The sequence below is a fragment of the Drosophila nasuta genome, chromosome X, assembly GCF_023558535.2.
Source record: "Drosophila nasuta strain 15112-1781.00 chromosome X, ASM2355853v1, whole genome shotgun sequence".
In the NCBI taxonomy this organism is placed as follows: domain Eukaryota; kingdom Metazoa; phylum Arthropoda; class Insecta; order Diptera; family Drosophilidae; genus Drosophila; species Drosophila nasuta.
In genome coordinates this window covers 13,378,175-13,403,663 of record NC_083459.1, presented here as the reverse complement: position 1 = coordinate 13,403,663, position 25,489 = coordinate 13,378,175, and the positions used below count along the sequence as shown (strand labels likewise).

Sequence of the window (25,489 nt, the reverse complement as noted above, 5' to 3'; positions counted from 1 at the left end):
TAATGGCATAATAATTTTCAAAACATATAGCATTTACGTTTAATAAGTTATAACAGATGAGATAATTCTGAGATGCCGTTCAAATAGATAAAATAATAGCGTAATTAATTGAAAACCAAAGTATTTAAAAATCTAGCGCCATGTCAGTGCACATCACCAATAAAATAGTGTGACCAATGTAGCAATTGTCGCATGAAGTATTTTTGGACGTAGTGAAGGCAAATGGTATATTTATTTAATTTGAAATTGCGGTCACTCTGTAGAAATGTCATTTCCATCACTAAGAAGTAAAGCTAGCAAGCAATCACAACGAGAGTGCGCTACCACATAATGAAGATGTTGTGAAAAAGTGAACAACGCAAGCAGATCGCGATTTTGACAGCGATTCATATCCCGAAACTGTCGAAATTGTTGCCATCGGACCAGTAACGAAACGCAACGCAATTGCTGTCGACTCTTCACCTACCTTGCTGGCAACAATTATCCCCTTAATAGCCCCCTCGCCCCTGCTCCCCATCGCTAATCTCACTTGAACGTGTCGAGTGCCGTCGATTCCGTCCTCCGCAGTGTCGCCAAATAATTAATAATAATAATAATGTCTCAGTCTCAGCGCGGCGAAAGGGGCTCAGGTCCATTACCAAATCGTTGGTTATATTGCCCACGGAAAAGTGATACACTGATATCCGAGAGATTCATTGCATTCAAGACACCGCTGAGCCAAGCCTTCCAAGACAAAATGCCTATTGAATGCACCTTTCGGCCTGAAATGGTTTTCGACTACTGCAAGACACTAAAGGTAAGACGGCAACAAGTTCATTATTATGATCATATACTAGTATAACATGAATATTCGATTTCTATAGCTGAAGCTCGGACTGTGGATCGATTTGACCAACACGAAGCGATTTTACGATCGCAGCACAGTCGAGGAACGAGACGCCCAATACATTAAGCTGCAGTGCCGCGGCCATGGCGAAACACCATCCGTGGAGCAGACGCGCAGCTTCATCGAGCTGGTGGACAACTTCATCAGCGAGCGGCCATTCGATGTGATCGCTGTCCACTGCACACACGGCTTTAATCGCACCGGTTTCCTTATTATCTCGTATATGGTGGAGCGCATGGATTGCTCGGTGGAAGCGGCACTTGCCATATTTGCCAACACACGGCCGCCAGGCATTTACAAGCAGGATTATATCAATGAGCTTTTCCGACGCTACGACGACGAGGAGGATGCACCCCAAGCGCCAGAGCAGCCCAACTGGTGCTTGGAGTATGATGATAGCAATGGCAGCGATGATTTTGCAGATCGCGGCAGCTTAAAGCGACATTCGGATGACAACTGCTCATCCACTTCACAAGCGGCTATAGGTGCCAAAGCTGATGATGATGACGCTGCTGCTGGCGATGCTGATGGCGATGGGGATGCCAACAGTGAGGAAGGCCAGCAAAAGGAAAAACGACGACGCGAATTAATTGTGAAGAATGCCTCATTCATGGCCGGTGTACCCGGCGTACGTCATGTGGCAGATCAGCCACGTCTGACAGCATTGCAGCACAAGGTGCAGGACTGGTGTAAATGGCAAAAGAATGGATTTCCCGGCGCACAGCCTGTCTCGATGGACAGACACAACATTAAGCGACTTAGCGAGATGCCATATCGTGTGTCGTGGAAGGCCGACGGTACGCGGTATATGATGCTCATTGATGGACGCGATGAGGTCTACTTTGTGGACCGCAATAACTCGTGTTTTCATGTCGAGAATGTCACATTTGTGCTCGGCAAGAATCTGCACGAACATCTAGATGGCACATTGCTCGATGGTGTAAGTTTTCTTTCTTTTTTATCATAAGTAAATGTTTGTCAAGGAGTCTAAAACTCGGAGACTGCAAGACGTATAGCTTGCGTGGATACTCGAATGAATTCCAAATTAAATTGTATTTTATAATATTTGCGCAGGAAATGGTTTTAGACAAGATTGGAGAGACTGTGACGCCGCGATTTCTTGTGTACGATATTGTAAGACTGGCGGGACGAGATGTACGCGAAGAAGCCTTTTATCCACATCGCCTGGAATACATTAAAAACGATGTTATAGGTAAGTGCACGTTTTGAAACATTCGCAAATGCAAACCTATTATTAAGTAAAGCACATTAATCAATGTAACAGGACCTCGCATTCTGGCCATGAAGCACGGCATCATTAACCGCGCTCTGGAGCCTTTCAGCGTTCGCAACAAAGACTTTTGGGAAATACGAACATCGGCCAGATTATTGGGTGAAAAGTTTTCTCGTTCTTTGGCCCATGAACCTGACGGCCTCATCTTTCAACCCTCTCAGCTGCCGTACACAGCCGGCGTTTGTCCCGATGTGTTTAAATGGAAACCACATGAACTCAATTCCGTGGACTTTCGTCTCAAGATTATTACAGAACGTGGAGAGGGGTAAGCAACTGAAAAATATGTTTAAGCTGCGATCAATATAAATATATCTCCAAAATGTAGAGATGTCATTTTTGAGATCACTTTTTATTTTACTGATTTGAAAAATTAACATTTAATCAACGGGAACATACCTGAATTTAATTTTAAAAATTAATAAATAATTAAAAAATTGTTATCTTACATTGTTAAACGGTTAACGATTTCTCTGATACGATACGAATGAACTTTCGTTCCTAATTTGAATACATATATTAATATATTTAGGAGTTGAATTAATTAATTTATATGTTCTCATTTAGCTTGCTAACAAAAAAAGTGGGCTTCCTCTATGTGGGCGGACATGATGCACCTTTTGGTCGCATGCAAAAGCTAACTAAGGAGATTCGAGATTTGGATAATAAGATAGTTGAGTGCACGATGAATCAATACGGAAATTGGGAGTTTATGCGCGAGCGTACGGACAAGAAGTTGCCTAACAGCTTCAACACTGCAGTCTGTAAGTATTGTTGATATGTAAATTATGTATACTATATTATAATTAATGTACACACTCTCAATTTTGCAGCCGTCGTGGAAAGTATCAAGCATCCCATCACCAAGGAATATTTACTCAATTTTATAGCAAATTTCGGCTTCCGCGACGATCATTCAATGATGCCTCCTCCTCCGGCCGCCCAACGACGCTAGTAAATCTAAGCAAAGTCTCCCACATCCCCTTCCTACACTACCAACCGCATCCTCCCCCTCACCACATAAATACACACACTAGGAAATAAATAAATTCATAATTATTTCAAAAATAAAATGTATTTATTGAACATTTCAATTCAATACAACAAAAACAAGCATTAAGTGATTGGATTTGTAGAATTGAGAGCATTATGAGTGTAATGTTTATAAATCCACATAAATTATATATAAACCATGAAGTTTGATAATTTAATTACTTTGCAATCTTAAACTTTGTGTTACGAAAAATAGTCAAATTAACAAGTGATTTGATCTTAAGTATCTGCAGAACTCTAAAAATCTATGGAAATTTCAAAACTTAAGGCAAGGAACAGATTTATTAAACTTATTTTATTATGGTGACAAAAGAAGTTGAAATTGATCTTCAAAATAAAGTTCGTGATTTTGCGACAAACTTTTCTTTTTTTTTTATCAATATTGATGTTTTTCGAAAAATGAAAACGAGAATAGATTTACTACTTAGTTTATTTTGGCAAAACTAATCGTATTAACAAGTAATTTTTGATTTTATTTTCAACATAAAATCGAGTGTGTAGACTTGGAGGCGTGTTACAAACATTGTCGATTGTCACAGCCATATTATTGTACTCGACTACATACTATAAAATGTGAACATTGCGGAATTTGAACAATCGTGTTAACCAACTGCTATAATATCACAGCAGGCGTAGCAGGTCTTGCCTGATAGTAGTTTCGTCAAATCGTACGGTCGATCCTCTTATGCATTGTGTAACTACATATATTGGAGTATGAAGGATATTCTAACTAACTAACTAAGCTGCCATTGTCCCGAAGCGTTTCTTCTTGCAATTGTCCCAGTGTGAGCAATGCCACCAAAGCTGCGCCCTGCTCGGCCTGCTTCTTGTTCTTCTCCCAGAAACTGCTGCTGTAACGTTGACCATCAAAGGTGCATATCGAGCGGAATAACTTGTTGCATTGCTGTGTCTCATAGCTGGGCGCCTCTTTATCCAAGCGACCAGCATGGACGTAGAGCAACGTTTTTGGCAGCGAATTGTCTGCAAACAAAAAGAATGGTACACATATGACAATCATTGGAAACTACAATTGAGTAGAGCTTTCTTACCATTCGGGTATGTGGAACGCAGAAAAGCCATATTGCGGCTAATGACGCCCTCGTCATATGCCTCGTTGGCACTCGAGTCTTCGTTGTTGCTCTCAATTTTGCGACGTTTGCTTACGGCTTCTTCGTCATCTTCGGATGGCGGTACCACATCGGAACGTCCAATGTTGCCGTGAAGTTTGTGCTGTTGCTGGCGCATTCGACAATAATCGCCCAGGTGCCAGATTTCACATATCTGTTGCAGCGTCTGGCACTGCAGAAAACGCTTGCCACGCGGCGTCTCCTGCAACTCCTTGAGTATGCTCTGCACGCAATACTTGGTATTGTGCGGCGCATTGTCGTAATCGACGCTGAGACGCAAATACTTGCATATCACATCGTCAATGGGCAACAGACCCTCCGGACGAAATATGGACACATTCTGTTGGGCAGCACGAGCAACCATGACGCTGTCAGCGCCACACAGTCGCTGGAACTTGTGCAGATCTTCGTAGGCATGCATGTCCCTGGAACCACCGTTGGCTATAATGGGTATATCCACGGCATCGGCGAGTGCTCGTAACACATCCGGATGTGGACGATGTTGCGGTCGTTCATCGCGAGTTCGGGCGTGAACTCCAATTGCTGCAATGCCCGTGGCCGCCAGTTTCTGCACTAGTTTAATCGTCTCCTCCACATCAGGCAGTATGCGTATCTTACATGTTACCGGTATATCGAGCTCGGAACACAGACTGCTCAGTATGTGGGCGGCTTTATCGGGCACTGCCATCAACGCGGCACCCATGCCGCCTTTAATCGAGAACTCTTTGGGGCAGCCCATATTGATGTCGATGCCGGCAATATCATGCTGCACCAATTTGCCAACGGCTAAGGCTCGCGCAGCATCGCTGGTGCCCAGCTGGAGCACAACGCGTGACTTTTCCAGCGAGCATGTGCGAAATATGATCGTGCCATCGGATGGATCCACAAAGTCAGTGGTTTGCAAGGCAGCTAAACGAATTCAAAAATGCGTTTTATGTAATGGAATGTAGCGTGTAAATGGGGTATGCACAAAACTCACGATTTGAGCGTCGAATACTCTTGATCAATTTGAGATCAACCAGCTCCTCGGTGTACACGATATCTGCGCCCATTTCAAGGGCGAGCAGACGCATTGGCAATGTGCCGACACGCACCATGGGAGCCAGGATTAGTTTGTTTTTGTAATCAAGGCATTGGCGCTTTTTATTCACTATGCTCATGTTCTTAATGAATTTATCTAAAATCGACAACCACTTCGAGGGTCCCATGCGGACGGCTGATACAACGATGCTGTTGGTTTTGGTACGACTCAGTTGCACGACATGTTGCAAGCTGTCTATCGAACACTTCGAACATTGTTACATATTTGATATGGTTATACAATTGGATCAATACATTTTTGCATTTACTCGCACTTACTAATGAAAATAAAACAAAATTAATGATGAAAGTTGTCATTTCATATTATTAAATTTAAGCACATTAATTGGTTTTACAACAAATTAAATATTGCATGAGAGGTGCCAGCAGTCGTAGCGTGCCTAGACCGTTGGACTGTCAGTTACGTATATATCGATATATCGAAATCGATGGTTGGTCGAAAGCAACAGTGCGACTGTTTTCATTACTGCATTTAGGAGCTGAACTAGTTATGTTGTTGTTTTGGATTTGTTATCAAAATTCACAAGTAAATTAACTGAAATTCCACAAAACGGAAAGAAATAATCATCAAAAAAAGACGATCAATTGTCAGTGGTATCTCGTATGTAAAATAGTAAACAGAAAAATAGCGCCAAAAAATAAGGATTGTTTGTTATCAGAGATTTCACGAATGTTGTTGTTGTTTTCCATTTCAAAACAATCATTAAGCTAGCAAACCAAGCCAAGACGTCACACTACTCCAGCACTTGAGCAATGCGAATTCGCCATATTAACTAATTGGATTAGCGTTGTGTTCGGTTCTCATTTAACTTGTATAACGTCAGGCAAGTGCAGCAACACGACGTTGTTGGCGTGAGGCTGATTTAGTCACTCAAGGCAATTGCAAGTGCAGAGCATTCGAGGGGAAAGCGCGGTATGCCAAACGTTCGCCTTGCAACGTTGAGGAGCGAGCCATCGGATTTTTACAAGCAAACGATACGCTGAGACTGATACACAGCTATCCTCTTATCCGCTGGTTAACCAGCAAACCCAACGCCATAAAATGTCTCTACTGGCATACGATGGTGGCGTCGACGATGGTAACTCCAGCGACACCGAACCCGATGAACTCATTGATTTCACCGCCATGCTAATGGAGCAGCGACAACATGGCGACAATGATGGTGATTGCAATGACTCCAGCAGTTGGCTGCATGGAGATGGGGACAATAAACTGCAATCGCAATCACTGGATAATCAGGGTTACTGCCTGGGACAATATGTGTTGGGAGTACTGGACTTTAGCTCGCAATATGGCATCGACTATAGCATATCCTATACGGCCGCCAATGTAATTGGTAGACCGACCAAATTTCCTGCGTATGGCGACTATCCCGAGACCTTTACTATGGTGAGTAAACGACGTCAGACAAATCAAATTTATACATCGCATCGTAGTATATATTCCAAAAATAAAATAGACTGAATAGTTTTCAAATAACAGTGAAAGTTTTTTCAATCAGCTGAAAACCTTTTATTGAAAGAAATTTACTATATTTTTAACAAATGCAAATCCGATTATTACATTGATTTTCTGTGACGTTATTTTGGTTTAGTTTGATGAAAAAGATGAGATTTGATTAAGCATTATATTAGATTGAAAAACATTCTGCTTTTCAATAAATCCAATGAAAACTTGAAAAAAGTTCTTAGGTTCTTAAAAATTCTTTAGCATATAGAAAACGTATTGAGCCGAGAAGTCGAATATATTCCTATACTAAACATATCTTTATGAATTGTGTAAAAAGGAATTCTCCGAAAAGCATCTATGTATGTAGGTCTAGAATAAATTTGACGTTTAATAAAAACTAGTTTCTGTAGGTAACAGGTAATGTGTAAGTATGAGAATGCTAATCAAATTACTACATGGAAAAAAAAATACATTTACCAATTACAGTGGGCTTTTGTTTATTTAAAATGAATGCTGTTTATAGGCAACATTGAACTGTTTCATGAAGTTAAACTTAATTTGTAGCAAACATGCAGTTAATCAATAATTACAATTCGTTTCTCACTTCTTAAGTTAAATAGAAATATTTGCACATAATTGCAGTTAACGAAATTCTTTCTAGCCGATATTCACTGTATTCCAAATTATTTGCAAATTGGAAGAAGCCCTACAAACAATTTGTGTGTCATCGATTTGTAAATAGGCCATTATATTCTGGATTACAATTGTAAATAGATTGTCTTTAGTTTTGTAATTCAAATATTGCGTCAGATTACGATTTTGAAAGCAAGAATCTGTTGGGGATTTGTTTTAGCAATGATAGTAAATAGTATTTGAAGAGAACAGAATTAATGATATACTTTATATTTGGTTTGAAAGGAATCAATAAATTGATTTTAATTGAGGTTGATTTATTGGTTTATTAGGAACTCTATTCACTGTACTTTAGCTTACAACGTACCTATTAAGAACTGTATTCACTGTACTTTAGCCTACTTACATCGTACCTATTAGGAACTGTATTCACTGTACCTTACCTTACTTACAGCGTACCTATGGTGACTGGTGGCAGTGCGCTCCATCATCCATGCGAGAGATTCAATCACAGAATTTGCCCACGTTGCCCACACATGATTTTATTGGTAAGTATGAAACATAAAGTGTCGTTAACTGTATTCTCATATTAATTTTGTTTATATTGCCTGCCAATAGTTGTCTACTTCGAGAAGTTTGTGGTGCCAACGGAAGTGGCCATTTTCGAGACATTCAATCCGGGCGGCGTTGTGCGAATTTGGGCATACAACATCACAAAGCATTGGACCTGCTTGTGGGAAGCAAAGAGCAGTGATATGATTCAGCCTCGGACTCGAAGTAATTACGCTCTACGCGACTCTCGACGCTTTGCACCGCCTTTGAAGAAGACCAACGTTATAACTAAGTAAAAGGCTTCACTTTTAAATCGCGCATTCATGATTTTCATATCTCTGATATCTGTCTGATTTCACACAGGACATTGCGCATCGATTTCAATCACAGTCAATTGAATTACTACACTGAGATCGATGCCATCATGTTGTGCGGACGAACTGTCTCCATGCGTAGCATGCAACAGCTCATTGCAACGGCATCTGCATCCGCATCCGCTTCCGCAGGTCTCCAGCGTCTTGATGGCTCTCGAGAGGTTACAAGTGGCGGACCCATTACCAACAAGCTGCGCACGCTTAAGTTTCAACCGAGTTGTCGTGAAAACTATGCCGCCAAATTGCATGAATTCATCAACAACGATCTGAGCCAGTTTCTAATAGAAAACAATTTGGAGCCCGGTCAGCAATTGAATAGTAGCGCTTCACAAACATGTTTAACGGATCTGCCGGTGCGTCAATCTTAATTCGATTTATCCATTTGAACATTATAACTACGATCAGTCCACAAATATGTTTAGGACTTATCAATTTCACTCTTACATATTCTCTCTTTATTTTTATGTTTGCAGTTTGAAATACTATTGAAAATACTTAGTTACCTGGACCTAAAGTCACTCTTCCGAATGGGTCAAGTGTCGCGTCTATTCTACGACATCTCCACACATCCGCTGCTATATGGAGAGCTGAGTCTAAAGCCTTACTGGCAGTTGACCAACTCGAAGCTTCTTTGCACGCTGGCGCGACGTGCAACAATGTTGCGTAAACTCGATCTATCATGGTGCGGGGGATTTGGTGAAGTCTCACCCACCGAGTTTAAAAAGTCAGTCGAAAGTCGAAATAATCTGCTAATCGATCTCATTTAATGAATCAATTTTCAACACACAGATTTCTAACCCAACGAGGTGATAATCTGACCCACTTGCGATTAAACTCTTGCAAATTTCTGAATGCCAGCTGCATTGAGACTGTGGGCATAGTCTGTGATAATCTGATAGGTAAGTCCCTACAAATAGTTCATTTTTATATGTACTGTATACGTATTCTGCTTTTTTTTTTTAAATTAGAATTAAGCCTTCGCAACTGTGCCATCGATCCGCCGTTGTTGAACTTCTCGTGTCTGGCCAATCTCAAGAATTTGGAGCGCCTTGATCTTTTCCAAACTGCATTTGAGTCCGAGCTATTATTGAGCATGCTCGAAGGCAATCGCAAGCTCAAGCATCTGAATTTAGGTGGGTCATCCATCATCATCGAATTTCGATCTGCGTAAATGAATCTGATTAACAAACACTTCTCTAATGTTCTATGCAGCATTCTGTGGTGTCTCGGTGAATATGGATAATGTTGCTACACATCTCGGCACTTACAACACACAGCTTGTATCGCTGGATATGTGGAAAGCTCATTTCTTGTCCGCACGCGGCCTGCAATCTCTAGCTCGATGTCAGCATCTAGAGGAGCTCGATCTTGGCTGGTGGTAAGTTTAAAGTTTTGTATAAGCTGCCCTTTCTCTTGTTGCATATGCTTCTGCGTCTTCTAACTGTTCTTTGATAATTTTGTTTGCAGCCTGCGTGAAGCAACTTTAGGAGATAGCCTTCATCAGCTTCTATCCAACTGTCCCAAATTAAAAAAGCTCTTTTTGTCGGCTGTGCGCGGCATTACAGAACGTGATCTCGTCCATATAGCAACATTGGGCAAAAATCTTGAACAATTGGATCTGATGGGAATTCTTAACATAACCCACGAACGAGTTTATGAGTGAGTTTTTTAATTTACTGAATACTCGCTACCCACAACGTAAAAGAGAGAGAGAGAGAGAGACAACCATTTGCGTCGTCATAAAATAAATATGTATATATTTGATCAGCGGGCGTGTTGATATGATCGTGATTACCTTTATGTTTGCCTGAAAGTATAAGATATGAATCTACTAAATTTTGTTGCAAAATTGTCTCAAACTGTGCAGCTTGCAAGGTAGAATACTCAAATTAACAATAATAATTCTAATGATTTATAGTTATTCAACAAATTCATATAGCAAATACTTTTTATTTTGATATATTTATCGAATATTGCGTTAAGTAATATATTATTATTATATTATATGTTGATGGTTGGTTGGCTACATTATCGTTTTGCAATGGGTGGAGCGGGTATTTCACAGTTGATCACTATTTTTCATACTACTTTGTTTTATTTTCAGTATTTTGGTTCATTGTACGAAGCTTCAATTGCTGGATCTCAGCTTTTGCGACAGTATTATGGATCGTGATGTAGGTGATATTTATATTTAACTGTTGCATTGATCTCTATTATTAATTGCTTTGCTGATTAATTTCGATTGCAGTTGGATGTGATTGCGGATTGGTCGCGACTCTTCAATGTGGATATCAAGAGCAGTCGCATCTATAACGCTAGGTAGTCTCGACTAGGAGGATTACATGCTGTCTGTGTAATACTAGGCTAAATCACCGAGTAATTTTTATAAGTAAACGTTTGCGGTAACATGTTTCAATGATATTAACTATAGAATCTACTGTGTGAATAAATTTGATATTAACTTGCATTGCATGTGCGTTGTTTAATTTCGAATTTCCAAAGAGAGATGAAAAAACATGATTTTATTGATAACATTATGAATATCGAATATTTAACAAATCATACATAGAAATATGATTGCTATGAAATTCAAAATAAAACATTAGCTTTCAAAGTTTTTAGATGTTTCAAAGCTTCCAATTGTAACGAATTAAATACAAACATAATCATTGTTATACATTTTAATATTAGTTGCTCTTTTGTGATAAAGTCCATTCTTCAAAATAATTGTGTTCAACACTAATCCGAAGTTTCAAAGATAACTTCTTGAAATTTTGGATTAAAATTAACAATGTTTAGATTCTGCATCACCAAGATTTAGTTTTAGCATGAAGTGATTAAAAATTTAGTTGTTAATGGCGAAAGCAAGTAACATATTAAATAAAAAAGATTAGATAACTCAGCTGAGTGATTTCAATGATTTCTAGATTTGTTATCTTATAGACTGGGACAGTTTCTATAACATAGCAATAGAGCTATTGTCGCAAAGGTCGATTCTTCTAACAATGAGAAAAGCTTTGCCTTGTTTATAATACGACTGACGCATGTCTAAAATTTATAGCTTTGTGGCGTGTCCGTCTCCGTCTGTCTCTACCTTGTAAAGTCGATGTTGTCGCCTTCAATGCAGCCTAGATCATATATGAATAACGGCGTGGGAGCTTCAGCTTCAGAGCCAATCCAATAGAACGGCTATCATGGGATCAGTTAATCTTATCAATCGATTTTTATATTGAATATTCCTTAACGCGTTTTTTTTTTTTTTTATTTCACCGAGGCAGCAAATTATAAGCTCAGGAAATAATAAATAAAATCATACAATTCTTTTTTTTGTTGTTCCTGTTTATAGTCCAGTCACCGTTCAAATCAAATCATCAGAAATGAATATTCCCAGCTGTATGCATAACTTTAATCCGTGATATGCCCAATTTCGATTCTATTGAAATTTATGAATGGGAGAGTATTTATTTAATTAAGAAATGTGTATTAATTCGCATGCAAGTATTAACTATTATTATGGGGTTGAATTTCTTTTTTATTTGGGATTGTTCTCAAGGAATGTTTTTTTTACTCGGTTTTGGTTTTTTCCCATTCTATCTGCATTAATTTTTATTGGCGAAGAATATCAACAGATTTGATTTCATTGTTTCATTCTTTGAACTAAATGAATTAGAAATCCCTTCCGCTTAATTCCATTCTTATATTTCACTCTCAAGTACTATGCAATTTTATAATTTATTAGTTTATTTTTATTGTTGCTATTACCTGAAGCTTTTTAATTATGACACTACGTTCTAACAATTTATAGTTTTTTTTATTTCAATTCAATTGTGTAAAATTTGTTATATTCATAAGAAGAAATCAATATTAGTCCATTTAAATCACTATTCAGAAATTATAACTTTGAAATGACTTCCAAATTTTGGCCTTTTATTAAGACATAATTAGTTAATTTACAATGCTAGTTATTTTCCTTACAAACTATGATAAAGGCTTATACAGAGTTTAATTAAATACAATAAAATATATATATATAAATACCAATTATTCAATAACAAAACTGACTTTGGAGTAGAAATATTATTACAAAATAAAAGCTTAAATTTGCAGTTCAACTATTTTCTATAATAATTATTTTGAATTAACATTCTATCAATACAATTTTGAACAAGAATGTTAAAGTTTATCAAAGAGTCCGATCCATACTTTGAAACTTTATCCTAAAATGATCATTCTGGAAATAAGTTTGCTGAAAATCTCACAATAATTTCATAGGGAAGGATTAGTTGCTTTCATCGATTAATGAAAAGTTATTATGTAATCTATGAAATACATTTATGTATTATTTATGCTTATTTATTTCTGAACATATGATTCTTACGTGCAATTTTCTTTACTTACTATTAGTATCATTTCATTTAATAAGTTTATTAGTTACCCCCCCCCAAAAAAAAAAAAAAGAGAACTTTTTAAATGAATTCAATTAACTGATTAACTCTTGAGTAATAATTAGCAGTATCTAAGGTATGCTAGATGCCAGATAACAAACAAGTTGAAACAAACACGGAAACATTGTTACTGAGCCAATTACTAAATCTTATAATATACTAACATACAATACATGGTTATCAAAACTATTTAACACTGTGAGAAAGTTACTCACTTTAAGCGCAATGGTCGAAGTTCGAGAGCAATACTAACTGCTATCGGGATTTCCAGTAATTGAATTAAGAGCGGTTAGTTGTAAATCGACATGGCTTATCTGTACAGTTTTAAAGCACAGTTGACTTTGATATAATTTATACCAGCTGCGCTGCAAATCCCAAGCAAATCCAGGTAGCAGGTAGCCAAAAAGGAAAGAGTGAAATACAAAATCAGATAAGCGCGATTGATTATAAACTTCCTTATCAAGGGCCTGCATCATCTATGTACAATGTGTGTTATGTGTATGTGTATGTTCCAACAACTATTTATAAATTTCATGAGCGTCTTCGCAACCGCAACCGACAATCGCAACGTCAGCGTCGATGCTGACGACGCCTCAAGTGGCTATTGGTGAGCCTATAAAAGGCTATTGTGTCCATTGGCCAAACAGTTAGTTAGCGGAGCATTCAATTCCGTGCTCATCTGCTCGTCGCTTCGTCTCGTCTCGTCTCGTTTCGCTTCGTCTCGATCAGGATTATGACAACGAAACTCCATCAGCTGGCGATGCCAGCAATGGCGATAACAGCATTTATTCTGCTGCTAGCAACAACAACAACAACAGCCACGGCTCATTTGAACAATGGCCAGGATCTGCTGACGGGACACTCGCTGCCAATGCAGAGCAGCTTGGCACATCAGTTCTTTGCCCTTGCCGCGGAGCAAATTGCCATTTCGAATCAAACCGCCAGCACTGGCTTGCTGACCCCCAGCAACACATATGGCAACAAAGCCTACAACGATGATCTCTGTGATCGAGATGTGGCACGCATCCGTGACGCAATCGCCAATATGGAAGAGTGGGCACTCGAGTGTAAGCTTCAATTTTTTTGTTCTTTTTTTTTGGGTTGTTGTTGTTGTTTTTTCGTTGGTTGTTTAATCCCCCATTGAAGAATTCGTATTATTGTCGGTGGTAAATCAAATTGAAAATCAAATTTTGATAAGAACTCAACGCATATTGTAAATTTTGATAAGTGATAAGATTTGATTAATCGTATTATGATGCAACAGATTCCACCATCGTTTTTATACCGTGATTATCGATTATAAACAACGTTTTACGATTACCCCCCTATTAAAGATATTGGCGTGTGTTTTACAGTAACCTGATTTGATTGATATATAGCTCGGCTGTATTCCAATCACAGTTTCAAACGTGAGCAACCAGAATGAATGTGTTGAAATGCCATTTCATCCTAGTAACTAATGTGAACAAGTGAAGTGATCAATTTTTTTTTCTTTACTCCAACAAATCATGTGTTCTAATGAAACTTAACTCCATGTGAAGTATGATAAATTGTGCACATAATCCACATTAAAGACTTCTGAAGAAATTTTCCATTTAATACGAATTCATGTTTCAATATAAATTGAAATTAAATGTTAAACTAAAAAAGATTCGAAACGATCATCGCACCTTATATCGGAAAATGTCCTCAACTATTTAAAGTTCTGGGACTTTAGCAGCGCCTTGAACCAATATTAAAAATGTACCTACCGATGCATTGAACAAATTTCCTTTTTTGGCAAAAGTGATGCAATGCATAGAACAAATGTCCCTTTTTGATGAAGTGATCTAATGCATGGCACAAATTGCCATTTGAAGAAGAAGTACCAACGAATGAAAAATGTCCCAAAACTTGTAATCGAAATGTACCAAATGTTGCAACTGTAGGTGGATCCTATGGTTTATTTATTTAAATTGTAGATAGTTTAAATTCATTAAAATTTTAGAGAAATTCGTTTTGAGTAGAGTGATTTTGTTTCTGCATTTCATTTACATACATAGTGGATTAACAGATATAATTGGCTCGCTCATATTTTAATTTGTATGTTTATAATAATCTTCAGACAATAGACAATCGCTTCTCTAGCGTATACACATACATATATTGTGCCATAAGAATATGCGAATATCTTAAAACCTAAAGAATGCAATTTTCTATAACTTCAACCACGATCTTTGCAGTTCCCGACACATGGGGTCGTCTACCAGTTGGCTTCTTCTGGGGCCATCTGATCAGCATGGGTCAATACGAGGAATGCGTTGCGGCTTCAAGCACTTACGGCGATGAGATCCGCGGTCAATACTGCCTGACGCGTCTCAATATCACCCAATTCTATAGCCAAGTGAGGCGCAGGAATGAGGAGAACTCATCAGCACGTATCAGCTATAAGCAAACTGATCCACAAATCTTTGAATTGGGCGTATGTGTGCCAAGCACGTGCAGTGCCGAGAAAACTGATCTACTTCTCAAATACGCTATTGAACACTTTTATGGCACTGATTATGTCAATCTCACCGAGCAAATGGTTTCGGAAAGTTGGTGTAAATATGATGCACCAATTGAATTCCGTGGCGTCGATATTTTTGCCATGTAAGTACAATCAATTTGTTTTCTATTTTCAAACACACAAGCCTCATAACAACTTGCAAATTTAAAAAAAAAAAGTTATATATTATATATTTTTAATCGATAGTTCGTCTACCTAACAATCTTATATAGATCGCAATCTGTAGGGAATTCCGCATATTTCGTAGTGTATTGATTAATTATTTATGGTAAAGAACAACCCTTTAAATTACTCCAATAATGCGTACTACAAAAATAATAGTATAATAAAATAAGTAAATTTATATACCCATGTGAGTACAATCTGTTGTATTGGTATTATTCATTAATCCATTCCGAACTTATTCACGTGAATTCTAGCTGATTTGATTGATCAACTCTTTAAACATTTGCTTACCCATTATTGCAACGCTTTGTGGTTGTTGCATCAGCTTTAAGGAAGTTCAACATTTAATAATTACCCACAAATTGACCACAAATTAATGCCCAGAAATTGGGAAATTTATTTGACAAGGCAACAAAATGACCATTTTTTATTTGTGCTATAGATTCGTTTATAGATTTTTGATCAGCCGATCAGGCATTATCGCAAAACGTCAAATTTCGCACAATTGCTGTCAAATCGAAAATTGGCGATACGATTATCGGAAATCAAAAGTTCCAAACGGTTACGCCAAAGCCCACGATTTGCCAAATATAGCGAAATAAGTTTATTTACAGCTCTCGCCCCACCGCGTTCGATGTTTGTATGTAGTACTATGTGATTATTGTACAACACTTTTTGCTTGATAGCCAATCTTCGAATCGCTAATCTGAAATTGCTTGCATAATCGTGCAATTTAATTGAGATCTAGGCAATGCACTCGAAGCATTCTCTAGACATTCAGAATTTCCCTCGTCATTCATGCCATTATCTTCAAATATTTTGAAAATAAATATATCTCTCTTCTCCATCTAGCGTTTTCTTCTCGCTGATTGTCTTCTTCATGATAGCCAGCAGTATCTACGACTTTGTACAGACTCGCAATGGAGGTAATTTATAACATTGTTAATACAGAGTCCCATTCGGAGTTTAACATTCTGATTAATCCTTGTTGCAGGACAAAAGAAACCACTTTATTTGGCCTTCTCGGTGCTCCACAATGCACCAAAGATCTTCACAGTGAAACAGGTGAACAGTCCAAATGTGATTCACTGCTTGAATGGTCTGCGTTGCTTCAGTATGATGTGGGTGGTCTTCGGACACGGATATATGACCTTCTATGACCTGCCACACATTAACCGCAACATCTATTATGCGTGGCTGGAGACCCCGTACTCCATGCTTGTGCAGAACGGTTCCCTCTGCGTGGACACCTTCTTCTTCATGTCCGGCTTGCTAATGTGCTGGGGAGCATTCCGTGAAATGGAGCGCACCAAGGGCAAACTGAACATCCCCATGATGTACTTCCATCGTTACATTCGTCTCACTCCCGTCGTTGCCGTTGTCGTCCTCTACATCATGTCCCTATACAAATACTCTGGCGCCGGTCCCATGTGGTTCAAGTTGGGCACCCAGGATGCACGTTGCGCGGACACTTGGTGGGCCACACTCCTCTATGTGCAGAACTATGCCTTCCCCTACAGCATTGTAAGTAAAGCTATCTCATATCTCAGACTGAACTCTTGAGCTCCCAATGGGAAATAGTCAGTGAAATGTAATGAAATGTTTCCATTTTATGACCTACAAGTATTCCTTCTATTTTCCCTTTTATTAAATTACCAATTCTTTTCCATAATTACCAAAACATAAAACATAACTTAGAAACCCAAAAATGTACTATACAACTCACATCTTACTAATAATCCTCTATAACTGCATTAACCTTTGACTTGCTTTCTTTTTATTTCCACAGTGCGTGTCGCAATCCTGGTATCTAGCCGTAGATACTCAGTTGTATTTCCTGTCCCCATTGTTCCTAATTCCGCTGTGGAAGTGGGGCAAAAAGGCGCTCATCCCAATTGTGATCTTTGGTCTGCTCTGCTTGGGCTGCACAGTTGCCACATTCTTGCACAACGACTTCACGCTGTTCCGTGTCCAGGACGATCATGTGGATCTTCGCCAGCGCCTCACATATTATCCAACACACACACGCATTCCCACATGGTTGATTGGCGTCATCTTCGGCTACTTCCTCTTCACACGCAATCGTGGACGTCAAATTCCATTGGCCAAGCACTGGGTGATCACCGGCTGGGTTCTGGCCTTTGGCACCATGCTCGCTGATCTATGGGGTCCCTACTGGCGCATCCTGCCCCACACTCCGGATTCCCCACTCATTGAGGGCGCTTTGTTCGAGCCACTCAGTCGCAGCTCGTGGGCCTTTGCTATTGGATGGATTGTTTGGGCCTGTTACAATGGACACGGTGGTCTAATCAACGACTTCCTTTCGTGGAGCTTCTTCACCGGTTTCAGTCGTCTTACCTATTGCATGTACGTGATCCACAGAATCGTTCAACTGGTGAATGCCGCACGTCTGCAGACGGACACACATTTCTCCGATTACGATGCGGTAAGTTGTGAATCTTCCTTTGAGATTCCTTTGAGGTTCACTTTTCTAAACGATCCTCGTTTCGTTTGATTTCAGATCCTGCGCTGGTGGCACGATTTCGGTATCACGCTGACTCTCTCCATCTTTGCAACATTGGCCTTTGAGGCTCCCATTCTGGGCATTGAAAAGGCCATCTTCGGACGTGGTGACTCAAAGCCCGCTCCCAAGAAGCCCGCGCCCGTCGATCAACCCAAGGCTGCTAGCGAGCCCCTTCAAGAACCTGTTCCTGCCACCACCGACGCTGAAAAGGTGTCCGAAATTGAGCCTGCAATCAGCAGAGCTGCAAATCCATCAAATGCGTAACTGTAATTAACATACTTACAAATAAATCTATTTTTTTTTATCAATACAATTTTCTATAAAAACTATCCTGCCTGTTTTTATACAATTTATTATTAACTGATTCTAGGCTTTTGTTGCTAGCATTGTTTTACTTTTTCTATTACAACAATACAAATACTCGAAAGAATATTAAGAAATATTACTATTATTATTATTATTATTATAACTCTTAACAATCCCGCAAGGACACCTTTTTATAATCAAGGTAAGTAGCTCTTAAAAGTCCTTTAAACAACTGAGATACATCAAATATGTTTGCAGTATTCAATTCCAGTTCAAATATATGCCGAATTTAATCTAACATTGCATCTGCTGCGACTCATGTACATAATATGCCGCATTAAATAGATTATTTAATAATTTTCGAAATTTCCATTGCGCGATTGCTTTTAGGTTTCTCCTGCAAATCCACAAATACAGTTGTTGTTGTTGCAGTTGTTGTTGTTGTTATTGTAGTGGTCGTTGTTGTTGTTGTGCTTGTTGTTTGCTGTTGTTGTTGTTGTTGCTGTTGTTGTTGTCGTTGTTGTGTTTGTTGTTATAGTTGTTGTTGTTGTTATTGCTGTTGTAGTTGTTGTTGTTGTGGTTGTTTTTGCTGTTGATGTTGTTGTGCTTGTTGTTGTTGTTGTTACTCGTCATCTCGATGCAGATGTTGTTGTTGTTGTTAGTCATTCGATGCCACGACGAATGGCTGCAAAGTGCCAAGATAGACAGTGAAATACCAGGCGAACATAAATTAATAGCAAGCAGAAATACGGCAAGTCATTCAATTATTTTGTAACGCCATCTATGTTTGGAGGTCAACTAGGCCATAGTTTGACGATTGAAATTGGTGCAGCCTGAAAGTATGCTTTACAAAATTGTTTGCTGCTCTGATGCTATTTTTAGCCTGCGAAATAATCGTAGCATACTTTTAGGCTGCGCCAATTTCAACCTTCATACTATGTTCCAGTTAACCATCATAGATGGCGCTACTAAATAATTGAATGACTTGCCGTATTTCTGCTTGCTATTAATTTATGTTCGCCTGGTATTTCACTCTATATCTTGGCACTTTGCAGCCATGGCATGGAATTCCCAACAACAACAACTACAACTACAAGAATAAGCACAACAACAGCAACAACAACAACAAGGGTATTTGTGAACGTGCAGGAGAAACCGCGAAATAAAAACCTTTGAAGTTATTAAATTGTCTCTTTAATAAGGCATACATGAGTTGCAGCAAATACAATGTTAGATTAAATTCGGTATATATTTGAACCAGAATTGAATACTGCTAACATATTTTATGTACATTGTAAGAATGGCTACAGGGAATATAATTTCATCATTGTTTTTGTTTTTTACATTTGGGCACCAAAAGTAATTGATGCTTGTTGCTGTTGTTGGCCATGTTTCATTTATTCATCATCATGTCTTCCATCATTTGCTGCAGATCCTGTAGCGCCCCATCGTCAGCTTCACCCGCAGGATCATTAATTTCTCTTTGCGGCGGATTCTGCTTCAGAATATGGAGCATGCGCTGGCTGTTCTCGTCGACTGGAGTGTCTTTGATCTTTTGCATAATCTCTGCCAGCGTCTTTGGCGGCGGCGCATTCACCATAATCGGCTGCTGTGTCATGACTTCTTGCTGTTGTTGTTGGCAACTATTCCCAAACTGAATTGATCCTCCGCTAGCTCCACCGTCAGCTGCACTCATTTCTCTTTGCTGTCGCCGCTTAATGATGGCCGCCATTATCTGTGGATTTTGCTTAAGAATGCGAAGCATCTGTTGACTAGTTTCGCTGCTTGGATTGTTTTTGATCCCTTGCACTATCTGCGCCAGGGACGCCATCTGTTCCTGTGACATGACTTCTCGCTGTTGTTGTTTTTTTTTAATGATTGACTACGAGAGCATCAATTGTTGCTGTTGCTGTCTAAAAAAATGAAATTAACAAAATTAGTTAGCTACAGTACAGAATAGTTGTGGTTTTCAATCTTAATTTCTACCACATTTACTGTCTACTCAAAAGAAAACTCCAAGTTTTCATTCACTACCGAAAGCACTTAAAGAACAATATCTTTAAAAAAGCTAATCTAGGCGAAATTATTAACCCAGTTGGCTAGTACACATAAACATATTAAAAATTGTTTTGTGATAACTAATTTACTGATTTAACATTAATAAACGGTAAGAGCAGGGAGGCTGAAATTCGTACACAACAATGAAAGTTTATCGAAGACGTGCTACAAACTTGATGAATGTTTGGATTTCCCCCGATTATTCTTTTTTCAAAGTCTTTTGACAAAAGATCATTGCCGCAACAAAAGACAACTTAAGGCTGAATTCGGGCCAAAATCTCGAATTTCCAATCTCCTTTACAGCTTTTCCACTCTACGTTCGCCGATCTCTCGCAGATTAAAGAAAATCCCCTGTTTCTTTCAAACCTCAAAACAAACTCACTCATTGTATTTATTTGCTCATCGCTCTGCATTGAGCCCACTCAGCAGTAAATATAACAATTATAAACACTCTATTTGGGATTGCTCGACTACGAAATACCCAAATCAAATTTAGTTCCTTGTGAATTTTCATAATAACAAATTGAAAGTAGAAAGAAGATCTGTTGCTGGATCGATATGGTTAACTCATCTCGGCTGGATCCAGAATATATATTTTGGTATAAACTTTAAAGCTTCGTAGATGTCTCATTCAGATCAATTTGCACAAAACTACACAAAACATATGTTTACTCGCTCAATTAATGGAACAACTGTTCTCCGTGCACTCTGACTTTGGCTCTGACTCATGAGAAAAACTCAATGCTACATAGATAGTATGGTTTTAGAGAACCTTATCTTTTCGATATTTTTCACTCGACTATTATTGTGTTCTTCTTCTAATCTCATTTTGTTTTGTTTTTGGTATTTCACAATTATCACTTATTACATTTACACATATCACAATTGCTCAATTTTTTGTTGGCTATTGGTTAATTTAAAGTCACGGAAATGAAGAATATTAATGTTAAATTAAGAATAAAAACCTTTAATATAAATGGCGACTTTTCCACGACTTTTCTTTTAACGACTTTTAACAACAGACGACTTGCCGGCACGACAGACAAATTGCAACTAGAGATGCACACGATACGATATTATATCGATATTGATTTTGCACGAAGATCGATTCTATTGTTCAGGCATCGATGTATTGATACGACATAATGCAATAATATTTGCAATTGTATGTATTCATAGAAAGTAATCTTTGTGGAACTAAACAAAAATAAGTAAACGCTGACCTGTGACTGCCGCAATTAAGATCCAAATCCATTAGGTTGGCAACCTTTTCAAGTGTTGCCAACTCTTACATATTTACCTTTTTTTCTGAATGGCATATGTATGTATGTATGTACACACATGTTTATCTTTACTGCCTCCAAGTCTCTGAGATATATGTATGTCTGTATATGTACATTTAGATTTGATTTGAAAAATGTTTAATTCATTTTTTATGTTCAAGAAGAGGAAAACAATATTATTGCATTATTAAATATATTTACATTACAAATAAATTAAAGGGTTCACATACAAATTGTAAAGTGATCTCACACATAACTTGAGGTTGGCCCGATCAATACAGATATTCCAAGATTATTCCCCTCATAGACTCCTCAATCTATAATTTTATAATCTCTTCGACTTGAGGAAACTTTAAGCATAGAAAGTTCAGTTATTGTTTGGCATTTAATAAGAGATACTTTCTAATTAGGGATCGAACGATTTTCGATGTCGCTACATCGAAAAAGAAGGAGAAGCAAAGAATGTGAAAGAGATAGCGAAAATTACTCATAGATAGACTGAAGTACATACATTAAGTACCAACCAAATAAATATTATGTCAATTCTTATCCGATTAATAATTATCCGTAATCCATTCCATTAAATAAAAACATCGAAATATATGTAAATTTTTGTAATTCCGTATTTTATTTAAATTAATTTATTTTACACTTTCAAGCAAAGTATTTTTTGTTAATTACAGTGTGTGTTTGTTGGGTGTGATTTCATTTTATTTTGTTTCTTTTTGTTTTTTCTTCTTTTTCTTTCTTTCTTTCTTTTTTATGTTACTGTTTAATCATTTTTTAATAGATATATTTCAAGATATAAAATACAATTAATTCAAGTAAAAAAAAAAACACGAAAAACAATATTGAAAATAATAATCAAAGCAATTCATTGAAAACAAATTGTCTCCTTTTTTTCATACACTTCGCAGTATATTACAAGTCGTTATCGTATCGTAACCTTTGTGTTGATTTTTTTTTTTTTTTTTTTCTTTTCTTTTTTTTAGTATTTGTAAGTTTTTTTTTGTTTTTCATTTGTTTGTTATTAGAACTAGTTTTTACTAAGGCTTGGTTTACACTTGACTTAACTATGTTGTTGTTGTTGTTTTGTTATTTGTTTAGCTTATTTCGTTTATATTATATTTATGATTTTAAGAAACTACATTTTTATGCATAATAATAATAATAATTATAATAATAATAAACATGTCAGCAATGCGGGCATTATGCCCACTACTTGCCTTTAGAATAAATGATACTTGTTTTTTTTTTGTTTGTTTTTCTTCTTTCTTTTCATAATTTACATTTGTTTACTGATCTACTCATCGGCTCTCAATATGCATGCATACAGATACATGTGTATGTATGTGTGGTACGGTATGTATATAGCTGTTGTTGTTGTTGTATGTGTGTGTGTGTGTGTGTTTGTTCTAAACTAGGGCTTACTTGCTAGATTTTTACCTCTTATTTCGCGTAATAATTAATTGTGTTGCTTTCTGTTTTCATATATAATTGTAATCACAAATAGTTTTGGAATATGCTCTTTCTCTCTCCCTCGCTCTATCTGTCTCTCGCGTTCTATCGTTTGCTCACTCTCGCACACAAAGTAACAGAAAAAAAAAGTTGTCATTAAAAAGAAGCGTCGAAGCTTAAATGTATTCTTCTTCTCAAAACGCTCTTCATCATCATTATCATCATCATCATCATACACACAATCTCGATTTAAAAACGTTTCGTCAACTGGACCTTAAAACAAAACAGAACAGAAAATAAGCAAACGTAGCAACTATCTCGAAATACTCTATTGTTAGTTGTTGTTTTTGGTTTTTCTTCATATTTGATTTTATTTTATTCTTGTTTTTCATTCGTGCAAAAAGAGCCTTAGGCATTTATTGGTAGCGCCTTGTGACCCATATTTCTCCTTGTTGTTGTTGTTATTCTTCATGTTGTTGTTGTTGTTGTTGCGACCCTTCATCGTGTTTTACGTGTCTCGCGATATTCTTTCTTTGCTTAAATAACAAACTGGGCAATTTAAAAACACGTCAACTGTTGTATTATGTATAATGTATGTATGTATGTATGTACTGTGCATGCTTTTCAATGCTTACAATCTACGTTGTTGTTGTTGAATTTGACTTATATATACATCATATATGTCTACAAATATATATATGTATATGTATATAGTATGTAGCAAAGTACCTCATAACAAAGTGTGCAGCTCCATATATTATATATATACCATATGTATGTATGTATGTGTATATTTACATTTACATTTAACATAGCTTTTTCTCCTGTTAACGCATTTTTAAGGCATTTTTACAATTTGGTATCTATGTGAATACACTTTGTATGCATGTATGTGTATGTATGTATGTATATTTAATTTTGCAAAATGTTGAACGCGTTGTCTTTCTCTTATCCTTTGCTTTTGCTATCATCCTCGTTCTCCTCCCTTTCTCTTCACTCTCTTCTCGATCTGTACACAAAATTTTGGGCGGTGGCAACTTTTGTAATTATATGTAATTATAATAATCATAATAGAAAAAAAATGATGAGCTTACATCCAATGCTTATCAAAAATTATCGACTATAAGTTAACTGCTTATTACCTAATAATAGTGCGAGCCTTACATTTAGCTCCCTATTGCTACGATTTTCTTTTCTTTTCTTTCTTCTTCATTTTTCTTTTTTTGTTATGTGTTATGCGTTTATAAATAGCAATCGTATTAATTACAGTTGAAATAATCAATAAAATTAACATTATGTACTTTGTCTTGATATTTTGAGACAAATGAAAACGTTTTTTAAATATGATTCTTTTCGTTTTTGTTTTTGTTTTTCTCTTTCCAGCGCTATCACAAAATGAAATACTAAGTAAATTATGTAATGTTTGTATTTACAGTTATTGGCAAACAAAATATGTATATATAGTATAAGTTTAAAAAAGGGTTTTGTTTTGTTTTTTTACGTACATACTTAAAACTTAAAGAAAAACAAGAATTTGTATGAATTAGTTATCGATTGATTTAGTTATCGATCAATAAATTCTATGATTCTTATTTTGACTATTGCTTAAATGGTTGTTGCTTGTTTGTTGTTGTTGTTGGTGTTCTAGTTGTTGTTGTTGTAGTTTGTTTCTCTCTACCAATATTATTATTATTATGGTGTAGGCAATATCTTTTGTTATTGTTGTATGTCAATTGGAAGTTTATAAAAAAAGGAGAGTTATACAATATCGCGATGTTCTTTCATCTTCTGTCTATATAGTATGTGTTGTTGTTTGTGAAGCACGCATACATACATAGTACATATATATTTGGCGTATATATGAAACGTGTGTATATAGATGCGTATATGTCTGCCGGCGTTGGTGTGAGTGATTCGATATCCATATAAAAATATTTGTGTGTGTGAATGTGTAGGTGTGTGTGTGAATGTGTTCCCAATTCAAGCTCCTATAAGGAGCACATAATAAACTGACAATAGCGAACAACTTAGCGCAAGAATTGCTAGCCATAAAACACTATACATACATATGCGGGGTTTCTTTTTTTTTCTTTTTCATTTTCTTTGTTTATCGTATATTGTATATAGTCTATATGCATTTGATAGTTTTGATAGTCTCAATACATTATATATATTTATTTTTTTTTTTTATTATTTTGTGTCGTTTTGCATGTCTCTTGTTTTTAGAATGATATT

At 37.1% G+C, this 25,489-nt stretch overlaps 5 protein-coding genes across 6 annotated transcripts; 3 read left to right on the top strand and 2 right to left on the bottom strand.

Annotated features, from left to right (window-relative positions):
- The first annotated feature begins 268 nt into the window (after positions 1–268).
- Positions 269–3,286, top strand: LOC132795263 (mRNA-capping enzyme). The gene is made up of 6 exons (XM_060805889.1): positions 269–796; positions 864–1,826; positions 1,961–2,099; positions 2,172–2,445; positions 2,745–2,941; positions 3,011–3,286. Exons 1-6 carry the CDS (start codon positions 596–598, stop codon positions 3,130–3,132), a joined length of 1,896 nt encoding a protein of 631 aa, XP_060661872.1. The 5' UTR covers positions 269–595; the 3' UTR covers positions 3,133–3,286.
- A 283-nt stretch (positions 3,287–3,569) lies between these two features.
- On the bottom strand, positions 3,570–5,619 carry LOC132795264 (tRNA-dihydrouridine(20) synthase [NAD(P)+]-like). The gene is made up of 3 exons (XM_060805890.1): positions 5,337–5,619; positions 4,280–5,266; positions 3,570–4,211 (listed from the first exon to the last, which is right to left on the bottom strand). The coding sequence occupies exons 1-3, from the start codon at positions 5,563–5,565 to the stop codon at positions 3,961–3,963; spliced, it is 1,467 nt and encodes a 488-aa protein (XP_060661873.1). The 5' UTR covers positions 5,566–5,619; the 3' UTR covers positions 3,570–3,960.
- Positions 5,620–5,923: 304 nt separating this feature from the next.
- Positions 5,924–10,939, top strand: LOC132795262 (F-box/LRR-repeat protein 4). 2 transcript variants are annotated; one of them, XM_060805888.1, is made up of 12 exons: positions 5,924–6,059; positions 6,118–6,848; positions 7,996–8,089; positions 8,160–8,385; positions 8,457–8,820; positions 8,941–9,191; positions 9,257–9,366; positions 9,436–9,600; positions 9,680–9,845; positions 9,935–10,126; positions 10,572–10,641; positions 10,716–10,939. In XM_060805888.1, the coding sequence occupies exons 2-12, from the start codon at positions 6,501–6,503 to the stop codon at positions 10,788–10,790; spliced, it is 2,061 nt and encodes a 686-aa protein (XP_060661871.1). In that variant the 5' UTR covers positions 5,924–6,059; positions 6,118–6,500; the 3' UTR covers positions 10,791–10,939. The 2 variants fall into 2 exon arrangements, with proteins under 2 accessions (XP_060661871.1, XP_060661870.1); XM_060805887.1 differs by having other exon boundaries at positions 5,924–6,848.
- A 2,611-nt stretch (positions 10,940–13,550) lies between these two features.
- Positions 13,551–18,468, top strand: LOC132796627 (nose resistant to fluoxetine protein 6). The gene is made up of 6 exons (XM_060807869.1): positions 13,551–13,979; positions 15,135–15,543; positions 16,478–16,551; positions 16,620–17,149; positions 17,415–18,071; positions 18,147–18,468. The coding sequence occupies exons 1-6, from the start codon at positions 13,646–13,648 to the stop codon at positions 18,411–18,413; spliced, it is 2,271 nt and encodes a 756-aa protein (XP_060663852.1). The 5' UTR covers positions 13,551–13,645; the 3' UTR covers positions 18,414–18,468.
- Positions 18,469–19,632: 1,164 nt separating this feature from the next.
- On the bottom strand, positions 19,633–21,578 carry LOC132797008 (uncharacterized). The gene is made up of 2 exons (XM_060808411.1): positions 21,479–21,578; positions 19,633–20,368 (listed from the first exon to the last, which is right to left on the bottom strand). The coding sequence occupies exon 2, from the start codon at positions 20,299–20,301 to the stop codon at positions 19,849–19,851; it is 453 nt and encodes a 150-aa protein (XP_060664394.1). The 5' UTR covers positions 20,302–20,368; positions 21,479–21,578; the 3' UTR covers positions 19,633–19,848.
- Between the last annotated feature and the right edge of the window lie 3,911 nt (positions 21,579–25,489).